At 27.0% G+C, this 21,212-nt stretch overlaps 1 protein-coding gene and 1 non-coding gene across 3 annotated transcripts in view; both read left to right on the top strand.

Moving 5' to 3' along the window:
* LOC113556761 overlaps positions 1 to 21,212 on the top strand; it is a 169,712-nt gene that overhangs the window by 36,485 nt on the left and 112,015 nt on the right. For both annotated transcript variants that reach the window (XM_026961892.1, XM_026961891.1), the window contains one exon: positions 13,924 to 14,239. In XM_026961892.1, coding sequence (XP_026817693.1) covers positions 14,116 to 14,239 — 124 coding nt within the window. In that variant the 5' untranslated portion in view covers positions 13,924 to 14,115. The remainder of the gene's footprint in view (positions 1 to 13,923; positions 14,240 to 21,212) is intronic.
* On the top strand, positions 10,608 to 10,699 carry Trnai-uau. The gene is given in 2 exon segments: positions 10,608 to 10,645; positions 10,664 to 10,699. It is a non-coding gene; the product is annotated as a tRNA-Ile (tRNA).

The following is a 21,212-nucleotide window of genomic DNA, read 5'->3' as shown; positions in this document are numbered from 1 at the left end:
AAGTATTCGATTATTATTATTGTCTACTGCGGTACACTTGACACTTGTCATTAGTTATTACTTTAGCGCACAGCTTAACATATTATATAACTACGAGACTATAGTTCAGAATAGCATCACAGTTATAATATTACGAGTACTGGGCAATATATCCAAGTTATCCAACACAGTGTTTGCTTGTACAGATAACAAATTTGTGGAACTACACCTTGTATGGCGATACGGCTATACCTACGTCCTCGGGCGACCTTTTTCGTTGTCGTACATTTTCCGTTCGACTGAATCGTTCAGGTTAAATATCCTGTAAAGTAAAAATACTTTCTCCGAAACGATCATCCTAGATCCCAATATATAGTATGTAGATTCAAATTCGAAACAACAATTCGAATTTCATTGAATTTTTATTGTTTATTGCATTGCAATATCTTTAGATAATGCACAATAGTACAGTGAGATAGTGTTTCTATTCATAAAGAAAATATTGTTATTTTTTTCATCAAAGTTTAAAAGTCATTACATAATACTTCAATTTACCAAATTGATAAAATATAATTGAAATTGAAAAACCACCAGAAAAATGGTTAAAATTCTCTTAATATTTTACATGGAGATATTAAATTGATATTCACATAAGTAGCTACTGTTTGTAAATTTTAACAGCTTTACTTCAGGGGCATCCTCACGTGCGGAGTATGGAGGCATATCACACTTTGGTTTATTTTTGTCATATAAAATAAATGATAAAGTAATGAAAATATATTTACTACCATTACGGGGTGATTTACACCATGATTTTATTAATAAATAATACATACACAATATATACGAAATCCACTTACACACGGACATAAATAAAATATTACAACTTACTACTAGTATCTGCAGGTTAATACAAGAATATATATGTTTTTATAAAAACGTAGTCTGAGAATAGTCAAAAATGTATACCCCTTTCATAAAAACTGAGCACTTGGCTGCTTTAGTTTAATTGAAAATTTTATATTTTTTATAAAGTACATAAAATGATACAAAATACATATTTTTTAACCTTATTTTTATTTTTCAAATTTTTTAACATTGAAGTAAATAGATAAAATTATTGTAGTTTATGGATTATCTTTGACTCAAATTTATTTTTCTGTATTTATTGAATGACAGTGGACAAGTTGTGAGAAAAAAATTAATGTGTAGGTTTCTGCTCTAGACTTCCGGGGAAACTATTAATTTTAAACCTAGTTGGTTTTTATTTTCATCTCAATATTTGTTTCGGGAAAATATAAAAAAGTATATTTTTTTTCAAAACAATATTTAAAATTATTAATGTTGTTTACCATGTCATACTGGAAATTGGTAACTGGTAAGTATACACTGAATTATAATTAAAATGACTGTAATGTGTAACTACCTTAATTATTTATTTAAATATTTTAAACTTTTAAAGTTCTATAGTTTATAGTTTTATATACTGCTCATATCTTATATGTATGTATATATTGATTATACATTATAATACATATTAAACACTAGGTGTATCTATTAGCCGATTTTAACCTTACAACCCATGCTTTCAAAACAATTTTAATTAAATTTCAAGTACTCAATAAAACTTTATTACATTTAAATGAGTTACAATCATATTATTATGTTATACGTACATATCTAATTGATTGAATTCAAAATTAACTTAAGTTGTAATAAGTCAATTTTATCTTTCAAAAAATATACCTCATCTTAATGATTTGATATACTTATTTAAATTTCGTTTGAAATAATTTTGAGTCTTAAGTATTAAGACTTTAAATAATATTACAGGTTATACCTTCTCATATCCATTTAATACCCATATATCATGTATTTCAAAAATCTGTTTCACAATTCATTTTGAAAAGCACTTAATACTTGAAAAACGAAATAAACACTATAGTAAATTGAGCTTCGTTCTGAATCGTTTTTCAAATATGATGATTTATCATTGCTTTCGAATTTATAATAATACAATACTGTGCTTCGCCGAGATGCGTAAAACGAAATAAGAACCTAGCACTATAGTATAAAATATATTTTTTTACAATTTTATCTTCAAATTTTTTTATGTCTTTGAATGTTTATAAAAAAGCACTATTTTTAGTATTGTGTTACATAATTACACAATATACAATTTTGTATGAAATAAACGGTTTTATTTTTATATTTTCTTCGTTTAAGTTCTGAAGTTATTAGGATATTACTTGATATTATACATACTATACAATGTATATGTGTGTATGTATAGTATACATACGAAGAAACCAAAGAATACCAAATAAGCGATAGTTCGACGGGGTAAACAAATATTTAAGCACACTAGTCGTTGAAGTTTAGATGGGAGCTATTCAAGATGGGTATAGACGGAATTCTGTGACGATGGTAGTATAGACCTTTGGGAGAGTTATAAAGCCAAGAAGAAGAATGCATACCTACAGATATATTTGTAGATTGTACAAGTAATAAGAGTTTTGATATTATTTTTCAATTAATTGTTTATTATTATATTGGTTCTTCGAATATAAAAAAACATGTATATTATGCAGATTGAAGGTAAAATGAAAATCAATCACTTTAAAATTTACTTATATAATGTTTTACAAACTATTAAATTATTTATAAAAAATTAGAAATATATCACAAATGTTACGTCAATTTTTCTGTAAATTTATAACACATTTTTTAACCTATAAATCGGTACTTTGGTATTTTTTTTTTGTTGTATTTTAAAACCAATCATAAACATTCTATGCAAGGATATATTTTATACTACAAAAGCTTTGAAATAATATTGCAATAAATTATATACGCGTACTATGTTACATAATAATTTATACTATTATGGAGAAATCGAGAGATAACGGGTACGTTGCACCACATGTCCATGTCTATAGATGAAAACATCATATTATGATATATATAACGTTGCAAAAAATATTGCAGTAAACGTTTCACATGACACTTTTACAAAATACATACTCATTGATGATAATAATTTTCAGATATGTGTGTGAATGACATTTTACTAGTATTGTATAGTTTTGTGGAAATGAATTGATCATTTGTGAAATAGTCAATAGTATTGCTGCAGCCAAAGTAGTGTATTATATTATTGTATATATATTTTGTAGACTTATAGTCAGTATGTTATGTCATGTTATCCACGCGTATCTATAAGTGATAGCAGATAGCAGCGAGTGTAATCATCTACAGAAATACAAACATAGTATGTTATTCATTTATCATCATTAATTTTGTGAATTTGTGACCGAGAGGATGAACAAGTCATTCTCTCAGTGTCATTAGTAATTGTTCAATGTTTAAGTGTTGTGTGTGAATCCTGACAGCTTGGTCCTATATTTCGGTAAATAATTCGACCGTTATGTCGTTGAGCTCAAACGAAGAACTCGTTCAAGACTTTCTTTTTAAACCAACAACTTAACGGACTGAATCGTGGTCTTGGATCAATTTTTGTGTTGCTAGATCCAATCTTTGTATTGTAAATTGATTAGCGTGCCATTGTGATTTGTTATACATCTACTATCCTGTGACCATCGTTTAGAGACATTTATTGCCAGTTGAATTAATATTTGTATCTCAGCTTAGGGGGTGATAAACTGGAGATCGTACACAATGGCACCAGTGGTAACAGTGATCTTCGTTATGTTGTGTTTTCATTGTTCGTATTGAAACTGGTGACTACAGGTAGCATGTGTGCGAGATCACTTGTTTTTTATTGTTTTATTATGTTTATGATTATTATTATAGATCTTGGCACGGCAGTGTGTGCAGAACCAATCTAGTGACTCCAGCGTCCAACAGTAAAGGCTAACGAGCTTTTATTATTATATTAGAATTTTATTATATTAAATTATTATTATCAGTATTATTTTAATTTATAAGACGTGAGAATTGATTCACGTTCAAGCCAGGTTGAGAGCTGTTTATTATTTTTTTATTTTATTGCATATTATTCATTTTCTTTATATTTATTAAATATATATTATATACAAATTACAGATGCAGTCCGTGTATTATTATACATTTAATTCCTAAGGGCAACATCTGGTTATTTTAATTTTAATTAATCTCTCCAGATGTACTTTTGGTTTTTCAGCTATTATAAATCCTTTACAAAATATTATTGTGAACAATAATTGTATTCATATATTCTAGGTAGAAATATATTAAATTATTTAATCTAGGTATATCATTTGATAAAAGTCAAAACATTTCGGCTTGGTTGATATTTTTTTATGCATTATGTAATATATTATCTATTTATCTGTATGTATATACACAGTGATACGGTCTCACAGGGGAGACGAAGAGGTAATTAAAAAAATAAACAACATCAAAATATATCAAAAACATGATAGGTACACATAAGTATATTTATATTGTACACATGAATATACTAAATGTAATATACTTTAAAATAAAATCAATAATCGAATAAGACGGCCATTTCCTACGACAGATAAGATAAATTGTAATAATAATATAATAATGTAACAAATTAAAAATTTATATTGTAATAAAATATACTTAAATAATAATTATGATAAAAGTAATCAATTCTTTTTGCTCGCTCCTAGAGCACAAATTCACCACACCATCATCGACAGACGAGTTTTTTATATTTTTTTTTAAACCTAGTAATAATAATAACAATAATAACGCGACCTCACACATTACACCACAGTTGGTACTGATGCCGTGTACAACTGCACCGTCCTATACTTATCAAGTCGAGGGCGACAACACCCGCAGCATGTACAAATGTACAATGTATGCATATAATATAATATGTAAACATTTTGTTTTCGGACGTACCTCAACAGCAGTATAATATGTATATAGTGACATAGTGTAGTACGTACCTATATGGTAACTATAAGCTCTCTGGAGCTGTTATATTATTATTATTATTGCTGGTCCCGCGGCAGCTATTAAACACCGGGACACATTTTTCGTTCCCGCCCAACCGCCGCGCCGCCGCAACTGAACATATAAATTATATACTATATTATAATATTGTTTTCTCGGTTAAACATTAACATTAACATTTTTTAACATTCGCCGTTAACAACAACGCAAAACCTCTGTATTGTATTTTATTATAATATATAGCTGAAGCGGCGGTGTCATATTATTACAATAATAAACGCGTCGCGAGGACGGACGGATGGACAAGCGGGCATGTCCGCAAGTGTCGTTTTTTACGAGCTGTGGAAAAACGTCGATTCGATATATTTTTTTTTGTCATTTTCCTACCCAAACTGATCGCGTGCGACAAATAATAATATTGCCGTCGTCGTGGGCCATGCAATAATATATATATATTATATATACATACGAACGTATGTACGATCCATACAATTATCCGACGCAGGCGATATACGAGCAGTAAATCAAACCGGAAAGGGCAAAAACTCTACGTTTGAGTACAACAATAAAACTTCCGGCGTGTATACCAATAACATTAAACGGTCCACGCCGCTTGACAAGGGTCGAGTAATCTTCGCTCCGGCATGGCGATGGCACGGGCATTGCACGATGGGGGTGTATATAAGGGCAACGGGTCGTGGTTTTGGCAGTGGTGGGTGAAGGGACACGGGAACGCAATGACGGGTGGTGGTGGAACAATAAGGGAAAAAAACAAAAACAAATGGACGAGAATGATCGAACGCGTTCGAGGGGAGGTAGGGTAGGTACCTATACATAGCAGAAGTCGCTGGTAAACAACACTATGCTACTATAAAGTATAAACGTAAATTTGCGTCTCGTCGCGCGAAATAATAATAATAATTTAGTGAAGTTAAATTTAGTTAAATATTTTGATATTTTGACGGTGACGATATAATGATGTGGAGGGTAATAGAGCGGTTGTTCATTTTTATTATTTTCATCTTCATTGGTTAGATTGAATATTTTATGTATTATACATTCTGTAGTGCAACTGTGCACATATATAAATTATAAAATATAGTCTATACCCATCTTACAAATTATTATGTTTATAATAAAAGAAAGGACAAAAGTGAAATAAATAAATCGTGTAGTTTTTATTAGATGTTGTTTAAATCTCATAGATTTAAAAGGTTTGAAATAGCATTATAATTGAAAATGTTCGATAATTCATACAATTGCATAATTTATACTTTGCAGGCTTGCAGCAGTAATAAGTATTTAAAATATATAGAAAACATTTCTGGTTATTATACATAAAATACTATATTACAGGAAAATAATTAATTACAGTTTATCGGAGTTTTAGTAAAAATTTAATTTTATATATGATATTATAAACCCACTTAAAGACAATTCTATTTGACATAATAATCAAAAATATGCTTAAGTAATTTTCTCATTTAAATTATCATAATTTTACAAAACGTTAGTCATTACTTGTTAATTAATCATTAATAAAATAAGACTTAACACTAACGATTTATTAAAAAAACAACTATATAGTCACGACAAACTCTTATTATTAGCTGTTTATAATCTTATTTTGTAATTATATATTATTTTGATTCAAATGTAGATAATTGATTACAATATAATTTGATAATCAAAGATGAGAAATTTATAAAATAAAGATTATGAACGAACTTATATATTGCAATATTAACAAATGTTTAAGCAAAGAGAAGCGTGAACAGTTAAAATATATACATCAGTGTTTTAATTATACTTTTAAAACATTTAAAAAGTAATTTATAAATGATTTCATACGAATAATGTTAGTCGTTGTTACATAATTCCAAAACAATATTCAAAATAATAACAAATATTGTTTCGATAAAACTGACATTGGTCATTTACATAACTATTCGTAAAATATATGCATCATACATAACAGATAAATCAGTGTTTATATATTATTTTAGGAGGAGGGTGGCAGTTGTCTGTCTTTTTCTGTGTATATTATCGTAAAAATATCTTAAAAAAGGACATTCGGTAATTTCTATAAAAACCTAGACTCATACTTGCTAGTACTTATAATAATAATAAATAAATATTAGGAAAAATTTCGGGTCTACAATACTTTAATAATTCCATATTGTTTTATTTGGACAATCAATATCTATGAATGTAATCCATTTTATTTTCTTACATTTTGATTCTGAATGTGATGGTAAAAATTTAAAAATGTTTAAATATTTGTTATATTATTTTGTATTGTTTGTAATGTTGGAGATTTCATACAGAATTGTTGATATTAATAAATACAAAGACAATAACGTTGTTTTGTGTTTTTAAAATCTTTTATTGAGTAATAAAAATTTTCATTTTACTATTCATATTAAATCAGTTTTTTTTTATGACTATTCTTGGAAATTTTATTTTTTCTTCGACGTTAGCAGATATAAATAATATTTCTGATTTACTAAACATTTTTAGAAAATGTCCATTATCTTTTCACATTTCTATCACTTCTCTTAAAATCATTTTAACATGTATGATTGATTTGCTTTTAATCATATTTTATCAACTGCAATATTTTACATGCTGGCAAAATAATAGAAAAAAGTTTTGTCAATTTTCGTACTTATATAAACGAATTGTACTCGTTTTTTAAATATATCCGATATAATGGCTTCAGCTATGGTGATTTTTAACTTACATTAACTTAATATATCAAAATAAATAATAATATAAATTTTATCTTTATATACATATCGGTAGTTACAGTTACAGCATATTTTGAAAATTTACAATTTTTTACTTTTTATCATATGGAAGAATGTACAGATAGTCACATCAGTGTTCTCTTCATTCAAAGTGATTTTTAGTGAAGGTGAATTATTTGAGATTTTGCGTACTTCGACGTATTGGGACTAATATATTTGTAGTATTGATCACTATTCATTATAATATTGTACTTAATTGTTAGTGTATTGCGTTATGCATATCATATATTGGCGCTGACTTCGTTTGTTTTTATGCATTTATATAATTGTGTAGCTTTAGAGTTTTGAGATGTTTCAATGTCTCTACATAATTATTGTAGTAAATTTAAAATTGTAACAATAGGCTTATATTATATGTCTGAATGTCTTAGCATTTTTTTGTAGTTCAACCTACCTAGTCTCACACTAAAAAGTTAATTTATTCCATTTGGTTTGAGGGAAAAATTATTTTATTTTATGTTTTAATAATCCCGTTCACTTAGCAGGAATTTTAATAACATTTTTCAACTTAATTATTGTTCTATATAAATACGAATATTATTATATAGTATATTTTGACGAATGTACAAATGCCAAATTTAATGAATGAAATACGCGCTGTAGTGAACATAAAGTGTAGCGGAATAACCGGAATATAAGTACTTTTTAGACTGTACCCTTTGAAATTACTAATTATTAATTATAGGTACCACTCTCAACTATTGTGCCATGATATAATCATTATAACCAGCTTGGCCAAGTAAATAGCCACACTGATTATACCGAGATGCTTGTTAATAAGTAGATTATATAGCTATATACGATGTACCTATAGCCTATAGGTAACCTATATAGAATTACTTTGGTAAATTTTGAAATGTGTTAAAATATATACCGGTAAAAATTGAAGTAATTTTTTTTTTCAATACATATTATTGTTAAAATCAAATTTAAGATTATTATTAAAAAAACATTAATCCTAGCTGATCAGCTCACGACATGTTTAAGTTTAAAAAGAAAACGTTCTGATACAAATATTATAATATCTAGTATTTATTTTAATAAATTAAAAATGTATAGAAGAAAAACATAATTTGATAAATTTAATAAATAATAATGTTACTAATAATATAGGTGGTTTTAATATTAACTGTTCATAGATTTTGTTTTTTCTAAATTTCATTCTTGAAAAGTCATCAAAGATGTCTTCATATTCGAATGATGACGTTAAGTCACTATCTAAAGTTAATTTGGCTAAGGAATTTTATCTTTCTTGCAATTTAGTTGATCGTAAATAATTTTCCATTCTTTTTAAAACGGAAAACGAACGTTCGGCAGTACAGTTAGTTGAGTTAGTATAGCTGATGTCGAGATAAATATTCGAAGGATACCTAATTCCAATAGTATATCATATTATATAACGTATAGTGTATTGATCTATATTTTATAGACAATTAGATAAGCTATAATAAATACAATAGTCGTCGTAAAATCGGCATCGACGAGTTCCTGAAAAAAAAAGTAAATATTACTTCATTAAAAATAAATGAATACAAAATCATAATACGTCGTTCAGAATGTTAAAATGGTAAAATAAATTAAAAATTATAAGTTTATTACATATAAAAACAAAATGAATAATCAATACAATTTTGCCGCCCTAATATGCGGCCGCGTGGTTTGCAGTGCCATTAGATATTCCATTAATAAAGCAGGTTCTTTGTTTGCCTTTTTTAGCTAGTTATTCGTCTACTATTTTATTATCACTACTCAATCATTATTAGTAGGTAGTAGGTTTAAAATTAGAATTGTCTAAAAAGAGAGGTTTATAATGATTTTCAGTGCCGCACAAGGTTATTTAGATGCTTATACAGAATTATTGTTTGTAGAACAATAGAAATTAATCTCCTTCTATTTTGATAAGTGTGAATAGTATACACTAAATTAAAATGTTGACATAATATTAATAATAAATTATACTGTTTAAACTATGAATTATTTTTTTAACTTATAAAATAAAATAATTTAATTTAAATAAGTGAGGTAGGCGTATTTATTTGTAATGCTCACACAGGGGAGGGCTACAATAAAACCACGATATTTTTTGCCACTTGGACGAACATAAATAGTTTTTGTTATTCATATCTTTAAGTTTGATAAATAACTCTACTTAATGATAATTAATGACATAAAATTGGTATTTTTTTAATGCAAAATAATATATATTTCAATTGTATTCATGATATACATAAAAGCACTTTAAGCACTTAAGGATCTAAAGTAAAAATGCACCCTTAAAAAGCAAAATTTAAATAATTATAAAATCAATTGAAAATAAATTTATTAGGTAGATAGGCATTCGATATAGATAACATGAAATTAATCAATTGTACCTACTTAAAATCATGTAGCCAAGAGTAGTAAGTGATTAAAAATATTTGTTGTGATGTATTATAGTTTGGCTGTTATACGTTTTAAATATACCTACGTTGATTTGTTGACATAAAATGATATAATTATGATTTGACATGTATAATTTATAAATAACGTTATGTTATTATTATTTTACGAAAAGTCACCCATTACCGAACGTATATGGTATGATAAATAATTTTAAATATCATTAATTGTTATAAATTTATAATTAGAACGCAATTTGGGAATCTACCTCCTCCCAGTCAACACACAAGATTCGAGTACCTGCTATGTCGCGACCCGGTATTCGGTAATACAAATTATAATGATCATCATCGAGGTCGTACTCGTCGTATGAAAATACGCGCATCTAATTAATTTTATTCAACGGCATTATTAGTTTTTTTTTTTATAAAATTGTTGCCGTTGTGTAGTCTCAGGAATTCGATGTGAGTCAAAACACATTGTTTCGGGTCGGAATGCCGTGCGGGTCCAGTGGCGCAATCGGTTAGCGCACGGTACTTATAAGGCAGTAGTCGTGAGCAATGCCGGGGTTGTGAGTTCGAGCCTCACCTGGACCACGATTTTTTGTTAAATTTTTCAAACAGCGTTCGAAACCGGTCGCCTTTGCACGGCGGCGTTATTAAAACATCGATAATTCGTTGTTCGACTGCGTGTTTATCGACTCATAAAGTAATAACGTCATACAATTATTAATAAAACCACGCGGCAGAAATAATAATAGTCAATGATGAAATTTTATATTTTTAATTATTGTCATTAAAAATATTAATTTTGTATCATTTTTTTTTTAAATATTGATTTATGTTTGTTGGACTTAATTAATCATTTAAATTTTGTCTATTTTAGAATTATTAATGTATACATGATGTATACATTTTAATGACTAAAATTACGGATAACTGTATTATCTTAATATTTCTTTAGTAGTTATTATTATATTAATTTATTTGAATTGAATTAAATGAGTATCTTGTATAGCTAAAAACGGGTGTATCTAAAAATAAAAACAGCCGACAAAATTAATGTAAGATATTAGCAAATTATTTATAAAATAATAAATATTAATATTTACTAAAACTATTTTATTTTAGATTTTGAACAATAAAAATTTTTTATCTATATCAGTCTTTAATTTAATTCTTCGTATTAAGTCAGTGGTGTAGTCGTAAATACTTTTTTGGGTATACACCTAAATTGAGAAATGTGTAATACGTGGGGGGCTCTGCCGTATAACCGCGTATACCCTCCACTACACCACTGTATAAAGTATATTAGTTGGATCAATGTATAATCGATAATTCAATGCACTTTGTTGATATTTCATTTCATTTCATTTTACTATTGGTTGTTTTTGTCTATCGACATGCGACAATTAGTAAGTTAATTAGTGAAGTGTTGACTGACACAGAAAATGTTAAATACGAGCGATAAAGATTTTACGTTGTACTTCCATCTATTAACGCCAAATAACAGGTAAGGTTTGAAAATTAATTTCTGGGTAGCTGTCTAAAAATATATATTTATATAAGAATCATTATGAAATAATATTGAACATAAATAAGAAATTCGATGAAATATTAACTCTTCATTAATAATGAAGAAACTCACACAATTTTAATTTTTAAAAGCGAATGGAGTTGGAATATTTTTTTTAAATATTTATCTATTTAATTCAATTTAATTTTAGTATTTATTAACTTTATTAACTCTGGTTGGGTATAATAAAATTTATTTTTTGATATTTCCTATTGGAGATAATTCAATTTAACGGGGGGATATATTGAGATATTTTTGATGGAAAAATGTTGGATCAGAGGTATTTTAATGTTTTTAACGTTTAGTATCAATTATAATTAATTTTAATAATATTAAAAAAAAAAACCGAATTATTTTGCTAGCTGTGGCGATGGCGTATCAAAAAATTATATTTATTAAATGTATAAATTATATACATCATAATTATAAAGGTTATTTTCTATACAATGTGAATAGTGCATAGTGTTTCATTTTTGTAAATAATATTATTTACCGTTTTAGTAACTGCAACTGCTACTAGTAAAATATTAAATTTATATTCTTTCAAGGCGTTACGGTTTGTGTCATTGTGTTATTTGAATATGTAATTTTGTGTTTATATGTGTGCTTAAGTGTACACATCACACATGTGTGGAATAGTAGAGTTGTATACGACTGTATGAGAGGTTGCTCGTAAGTTGTTTAGTTGTAATACATTCATACATTTTTTTGGGTTACAAAACATAACTAAATTACGCAACTGCACAGTAGTACGTATACAGTACGCCAAAAACTGAATGATGATATTATTATGAATGAGTCTGAACAATAGAAAAAAACAGCTAGACAAAAGACAAAAACCGAGACCTCGCCAGTGAGGACTGAGTGTAGAGATCGATAAACGACGGTCGATGATGATATTGATAACAACAATAATAGGCGTAATATATTTGGTATGGGTAATAACAAATACCGAACGGTCATCAATCACGGCGGGCAGTTTTCGGACGATGAAACTTTAAACTGCCAATCGACGCACACAGCAATCGATATACGTATTATATACCTATAACGGGTAACGGGTAACGTTTCAACTGTCGTTAAACGCGTAATTGAATAGTCTGTGCTTTTAAAACGCGCATTCCATCTATGTATGCGTGTGGTTCCCGATCATCGGAAATTATTTTTACTTTTGTTTTTCCGAAAACAATTTTCAAACGAAAAGTTATTTGTTTTGTTTTGTACTCATCTCCGGACTGATTAATTCGTTTATTTTCAATAGTAATCGTTTTCTTTTGTTTTTCAAAATTACCGTTCAACCTTCAGCTACATTGCCGAAACAATTTATAATTTGTTTTTTTACAGATAGTCTTCTTTGCGACGTTTGATTAGTAATTACAATTTAATAATATATTGAGTGTACCTACAGATGGACAATGGACATCTCTAAAAATTATATTATATTATATCATCGGAAAATGTTTTCACAAAATTTTCACTCGTGTCATATTAATTTAGGTGACGACTATAGGTATATTAATTTGTATAATACATATATTTATTTATATATATATATTATATTATCATAAATTAAGTTGTATTAGTAATCCGTTTATAGTTTTAGTGCTCAATAATTATCAATTATTTTATTAATCAGTATATTCACTAGAATTGATTATATACTTATACAGTTTAATATTATTATATTATAGGCAAATCATTTTTTTTTTTCAAAAGAAACAAAGTTAGTGTTGTCAGTTGTTTCAAATACAAAAGTTCCATAAAAATATATTACATAACTATGTAAGACTATTAAAGTGCCATTTAACAAGTATTACTCGACCGTTAGTAAGAATAATAATGTGTCGACATGTGCTATGAATTACGTTCCGCATGACTCCGCACTGCAATATTTATGACATCAGATTTAAGTTCGTCTTTTTGGGCCCTTTATTGTCACTGGTTTTACTCGGTATTTTTTTCTTAGTTTGAAATATTTAAAAGTTAAATCTGGCATAAAAGTTTATCACAATAATATATTATTACATTACGATTAATACTATATAATTTTGTTTTGTGTAAAATTCAACATGATATTAAATGTTTTCATTTATATATTTTTAAGGAAGTTGTACGACTTGTGCGTTATTCTGACCGTTATACTCGTAGAATAAATTAGTATGAACATTAAACATAATATCACATAGAATTCGTGTGAACTGTGAGGTACTAACAGAGAAATAACATTTTTAAACGGCTGTTTCAGGTTTTCTCTGCCTTATGTTATGTCCGCATACAGCGACAAAATGTACAAAATCAATCGACCGCCACTGCTAGAGCAGTAGAATTTTCAAGGAAGAAAAATAGTTGAATAATAATTATTGATCAACTGCGTGAATATAAGGTGACGTGTGCGTTTATATAACGATAACGAAATCTTGATCATCGCGGTTCGATCATGCCGCTGTCACCACTGTTTATGGTGCTGACGATACCGTCGCCACTGCTGGTACTGATGTTCTGTAACGCTGCCGCAGTAAGCTCTCAGTTGGCATGGACACAAATCTACGTCGGTTCCAACAGTAAGTTTGTTATCATAATATTTTTGCTCTGATAATATTTACAGAGCTGCACCAATAGATGAGCCTGTTATATAATTATTATTAAAATACATTTCTGGCTAATAATATGTAGAAATGATGTACATCTATTGATGTAGAAAGTGTAGTGCCACATACATTTAATGGCATACGTCTTACCTGCAATAAAACTGTTATTTTATTTATTTTTTAGCTGAATTAAGTGATTTCTATAATGTGTGTATAATAAGTATTAATAAGTTTAAACGATAATGTTATATAATCAGATTTAATACGATTATTTGAAGGGAGAATCCTCCCACTAACGACACTCCTGGGCTGTCGTTAAAGAGTTTTCTTATCGGAGTAGATCATGGCATCATTTTCTTTTCAGTGTTTTTGGTGAGTTACCGTGCATTGGTTTGGTTAGATTATTTTCTAGGTTGTATGGGTGATAGAAGAGTGAGTAATAGTAACATGTGTAGGATTTGAGACTTTAAGAGCTCTATTTCTATTTTCTAGTACTGTGTTTATTTTTGGGTCTTAGCATAGTATTTGAGTATTTGATTAGATAGGTATGTAGAATGGGGCTTTTGTTATCAAACAGAATATTTTGTTTAGGTTTGAGTATTATGCGGAACACTTGGTTTTGGGAAAGTATTGTAAAGATTTATTTTAGTGTGGAGTGAAAGTTATGATTTTAGGTTAAGAAAATATTTAATTATACGAATATGAGAATTTGCCCTGAGTTTAGTGTTTTGGGTATATGGTGGGCCTAGGTTAATTTTTCATCAAAATATTTTTCGAGGTAATTTGTGTATAAATGTTGTTACATGTAATTTGGGTGAAAATTTCGTATTTAAGAGTAGGTGATATGTTTGGATTTACTTTCGTAGATTTTAACTTTCCAGTATCCGTAATCAAGGTTTCAATACGAGAAAGATGAGATTGTGGATGGTTATTTTGGAGATTGGATTTTCGTGAAATGAGAGAATTGCTTTGTCATCGGCGTATCCAGCATTAAAAGTGTTGAGAGAAATGGGTTGATTTGCTCCGTAGATTTTATAATTTTGAGTTGGATATGAGTAGGATTAGTGCCTTGAAGAACTCCGGTGTGTACCTATGTAATAACTAATATCATTTAAAATAATAAACATAAATAAATTTAACATGGAAATGTTAAAATTAAAGAATAATTTTGTCCTAATAAAAATGAAAAACTAAAATTACTATGATTTTGTAATTAGTTCTATCATTTGTGTTATGTGGCTATAACATCTGAAAGTATTATTTTGGTTTTTAAGACGACTTCTACACAATACGATAAGTAGGTACTATACATGTATAAGTTGCAATTCTCACTAATATGATAATTATATTTTATTGACACCCCTACAATTAAAATAGTTATACCATATAAATCACGTATACGCGTATTATAGGTATTATTTTATTTTTGTTATACTGATTTTATTATATTATGTACATAATAATATTATAAAGAATAGAAAAATCATACATCTTTATTAAATATTATTACTATACCTAATAATAATAAATATTTAAGTATGATAGTATTATTACTATTATTTAATATCAGTTTTCAGATTTTATATATTTATTTTGTTCTTTGATATTCCTATACATTTAAAAGTTAGACGTAAGTGTGACCAAACTAATTAGAAATATTTATTACATTACTATGCACCAAATGATAGTAGCCACTATCATATTTTATACTACTTTATTAAATATTATGCAAACTATAAGTACTCATAAAACTACCTAACATATACTATGCACTCATCCGTAAAACAAACTTCTAATGTACAAAGCTATCTTCAAGCACAGTAAAACTAATCAACTCAATCACCGCATTCTGAATAAAAAACACACGGCGTCCTTTCGCAACATTATTCACGTCCAGACCAAAATATTTCTGCCGTCGTTATTTTTATCCAAGAATATCATATTACCTAATAGTACATAGCTCTCTTTATTTTTTTTAAAATCTTACTACGTTAATTAATCACCTCCTTTCCATCCTTTCTGCTGTACTACACAAACAATGTATTACATAGTTAATTATTAATTATTAATTATTATCATAATTCCGTTACTCATTACAAAAATATGTTATTTATATTTGTAAACTTTTAATTAGTCTTCGATTTTATATTTATACTAACGTCGCATATTTTAATATTATTATTATCATATATATTATTTAAATATCTGCAACGATTAACACATTTTATTTATTAATATCGTTGAGCGATAATAACCTGATTATGGTTAAAAGCTTGATAAAATATATACTTAGCTTCTATAATATATTTAAAACATTAAACATTATTAAAAGGTACTTTAAGGACATTAAGCTAGTACCTAAGTGCGTACTGAGTAAGTTATAAGGCTTGATCTACAAAATATTTATTGTATATAATATGATTTTATTACTTAAAGTACAATAAATATTTGGTCATTTTGACGTTGTATAATTAAATAGTTCAATGGTTACTTGGTTGTATAATATATATGTAGAAATCATACTGTTATAGTGTTTACTTGGTTTTATAAGATCATATTATTAAAATATAAATAAACAATAAATTATATATAAAATTGAAAACCTTCTTTATTGTTATCAAAATACTTCAATGGTTATATAGCAAACTAAACCATTTTTAATGAACTATTAGTATATATATATTTTACAAAGCGCATACCTAGTACATTTATAAAAGTATTGGTAATTTTTAAAGACGCAGTAGTATCATAATTTATATTTGTGAGTGTCTATAGTTAAATGTGTTATTTGTGTTTTTAATGTACATTTTTTATACATTTTTATATATTACGGTGATGGAACGATCGCTAAAAATATTATAAGTCCTTTTTAAATAGCCAATCGGTTACAAATACTTAATATACTTTATTAAATGTATTTATTTAGAAATTATCTTTTGCCAACTTTACGTACTTAAAGAAAAGTTTCATACAGAAAGCATAGAATTTTATTAAAAGTCATACAATGAAAAATGGATTTGCATGATGGTCATAATTTGTATTACATTTAAACGTCTGGTGTTTTTGAGTATTACTGAAGTACTATTAAAATATGGGATTTGTATATTTATAGAGGTTTAGATAAGAGGTTAGCCAAAGAATACCCTTTAAAATTTGTGTTACACTAGTAATTTGTGCATAAATGCTGTATAACATTTTAAAATTTCTAAAATTATTAATATTATTTTAAATAATGAGTTTTGAACGTTGAACGATTCACTCCAACATACTGTCAATTAAATATAATAAAACAGGTATAATTAATAATACCCAATTAAATGATAACTTAATAATTATTAAAATTATTATCTTCATCTGCCAATCGTACGAAACTTGTGAGTTGGATACAAGATTTCTAATATTGAATCTATCTCCTGAGTAGTCCTAACAATATAAACGAGTATCTTTATGTTTTTTTTCTACTTATATATTATTATTAAATTGCTAGTATAGTAAATCGGAAAAATATGGAAAATTTAATTGTAAAAACAATTTTAATATATTTTATTTGTATGTAGCCATTACTCATTAGTCAATATGATATATTCTTATTTAAAAACGTAATTATACTCGTTGTTATTTATACCTCCATAATGGCCATTGAAAATAAAATAAAGTGTACGTAAATAAGAAATGCTCAAAAGCACAGACATTTGTGTGTTGATCTTTTTCGCCTATATATCATTTAATAATCTAGAACTTAATTCAACTGATTTAAATATATTATAATTTATATTTGATCATTTGCTTGTTGTAGTTAAATTTAATTTTTGTTTGTCCCTTTTGTTTTATATAATATATAGTTTGCTAAGCTTGGCGATAGAAAGAGGTTTTTTCAACCACTGCTCCGTCGTCAATTAAATTAAAAACAAAAAAAGGAAACATTACGCGGTAGTGGTTACAAGTTAATGCACTCAACCTGTCACCCTCAATGTCGAGTTTTAATTCCGGTCGTCACGTACGTCAAGTCGGCACCACCCTTATCCCGGATATCATCGTAAATTATTAACCTATACTGGCCGGATACGGGTTTTCATTATTATTTAAATAGATTACAATATCTTGTTTATGACAATACCAATAGAAAGCATTACCGTTATTTTATTATTCAAGTATAAATTATAATACAATAATAACTTTCATTAATTCTAGGAACCTTTTTAAATTAATATTTGCATGTTACTTAAGTTTTGTCATTATTAAAAAGATTATTTAATTAGAGTAACGCAATGTAAGTACTTACCTACGTTAGAATTTAAGTTTATTTTTTGCGATATAAAATTATATATATTTTATATGTGAGTATTATTTTATGCTGAGGTTATCTATCAATATTTTTAAAGATAAAAAAAAAAAAATTATATAATAAATGCATACTAATAAGAGTTAAGTATTCACCGAGGATGGTTATCTTCATTTTTACTTTAATAATTAATTTATTTAAATGTTGGTTCTCGGAACTTTTAAATTAGTATACGAAAGGGCTATATTTTCAAATAATTAGGTTTTTTCATACTACTTAAGTATCCTGCGGTAACACCAATGTATTTTTTCAAATGGGAATCAGGAATCACCCTTTTCTCCTGGAAATCAATAATCAGATCACCTTTCTGAAAATATTAATGCATCTAAATCGAAATTCAAATGAGTGACTTTTAATTTATATGACTCTTTGTACCTACTAAAAATAATTGGTTTTTGATAATAAGTATGATGAATATGAGCTAGGCCATATAGGGCTAAGAAAATTTTACAATATTTTAATAATTAATATTTATTTTTCAATATTTTATAATTTATAAACATTCCCGAGTATAATAAATACTATATTCAATATATAACTGCATAACATTTTATATTTTAAATTTTCACTTTTCAGGACTATTATCCTTAGTTTATTAAGAAAATACTCATTTAAATATTAATTTACATGCCTATACCAAAATTTTTAAAAAATCATCTTAGTTTTACAAACAATTGAAAATATAGTCCTTAAATAAGCTTAATATAATATAAATGAAAAAAATCTGAATTTGATTAGATAGATAAATTATTAAAGAAAAAAATGGGAAGGAATCGTGCTTGAAATCACAGTATATAAACTTACCAGTGTCGGCATGGTAAGTCTTGTCTCTCTCCATATGCCTCAATTTTTATAAAATCTCGTAATGCATAATATTATAATGTCTTTTGTGTTTGGGGAATTAGTCATAGATTAAATTTACAAACCTAATATTGCTAAGTTGGCTATTAATTGCTAACTGTAGTATAATATAATATTATAATCATTTATTATTTGTGCAAGTGAGTATATACTTAAAATATTGGAATATAAAACGTAGAAACTAACTAAATACGATAGAAACTAATAGTTAGTTATAAAAAATAATACATATGATCGTTTAAAAAAAAATTCTCTTATGGGCTTTGAGGTATTTGGCCAATTCTGAAACTAATAGGAATAATACTAACCAAACATAATCGAAATCAGATTTAATAACGTTTTTAATAAAAATATATATCAAAAGCCATGTGGGATATTTTAAATGATTGTGCCATTGAATAAATCTACATTTTATCCACTCGTTCATAGGTATTTACAAAAAAAATGAAAAAAAGTTTATCTTGAAAAAAAACCAACAGCTGGTTAAACCATAATGGTAGATAAATATTATACTAAAAATTAAACTGTCACAAATGAAAGAAAATAAAAGAGTAAAAGTTATTCGTACATAAAATATATACGATAAGACTCAAAGTTACAAAAAATATCTAATTATTTTATGACTTTTAAAACTATACAATTTTTAAATCAAACATAAACAATTATTAATAATAAAATAGTAATTGTGTATATTCTATTGTTCGATTCTATACAAATCACTTGAGTTCAGTTAAAAAAAATATGATAAATATATTTAATGAAATAATCTATTATTGGCTAATATTATAATACTTATACTACTTATACCTAAAAAAAAAAAGGATATAACAATGGAAATGTATTATGTATATCAATATATTATTAATTATTATGTACAATATAAAATTCATATTGTTAAACCTAAAATTTATAATTGCATTATTCTTAACCTGAAATATGTATGTATAAATGTGCATAATTGGTAAAACCAATATGTAGTACCTTATTACAGTGGCGTTAAGTATGACAGTATCTGCTTTCTTTTTAAGAATCTCGGAATATCTTTGCAAAATTATAAAGTCTGTAACATATAATGTAGTTCTCTAGCATATTTACGTTTTAAAATTAAAAATAATCTGTAAAAATTAATATATTATCATGAAAGTATATAAAAAAAAATAAATATTTTATGTGATTTAAACTATTAACTAAATAACAGAACCACTCATGAAAACTGGAATGATAAATAGAAGGAAAGGAATGTTAATAACCTCCGAACTCAGAGGGATGTGACACAAGTGAAAAATAAATATTTTATATATATATATTTACCTTTTGGGTTGACTGTAAAAAGGTAAACACGTTATCGAGTATGGAAGTAAACAGAGAGCTGGATGAGAGGTAAAGTTAACCATGTGCATCTGTCACTTTCAGGGAACTTTTCAATTCTATTTATTATTGAAAAAGGAGAGATTTAGTTTTCTATCTTAAATTATTATAGATAAGTTAAGCAACGGGACAAAAAGAATTTTCAGGATAGTTTAAATGTTTGTTTATATTTTTACCACTTAACTTGAGTCTGTAAATAGTTCACCTTAGTCACAAATCCTCAAACGCTGAGTATAGTTAAAAACTATCCATACTTAATCATATATGCATGGATTAGAGAAAGCTAAAGCTTTTTCAGAATTGACTTAAGCCCTTTTAAAAAATATAAATTCCATTCCATATACTATAATATGTATAATAGTTTCTAGATTCAGA

This window comes from Rhopalosiphum maidis, chromosome 4 (genome assembly GCF_003676215.2).
Source record: "Rhopalosiphum maidis isolate BTI-1 chromosome 4, ASM367621v3, whole genome shotgun sequence".
Lineage (NCBI taxonomy): Eukaryota > Metazoa > Arthropoda > Insecta > Hemiptera > Aphididae > Rhopalosiphum > Rhopalosiphum maidis.
Note: the sequence above shows the minus strand (reverse complement) of the source record. Positions and strands in the feature narration are given on the sequence as shown.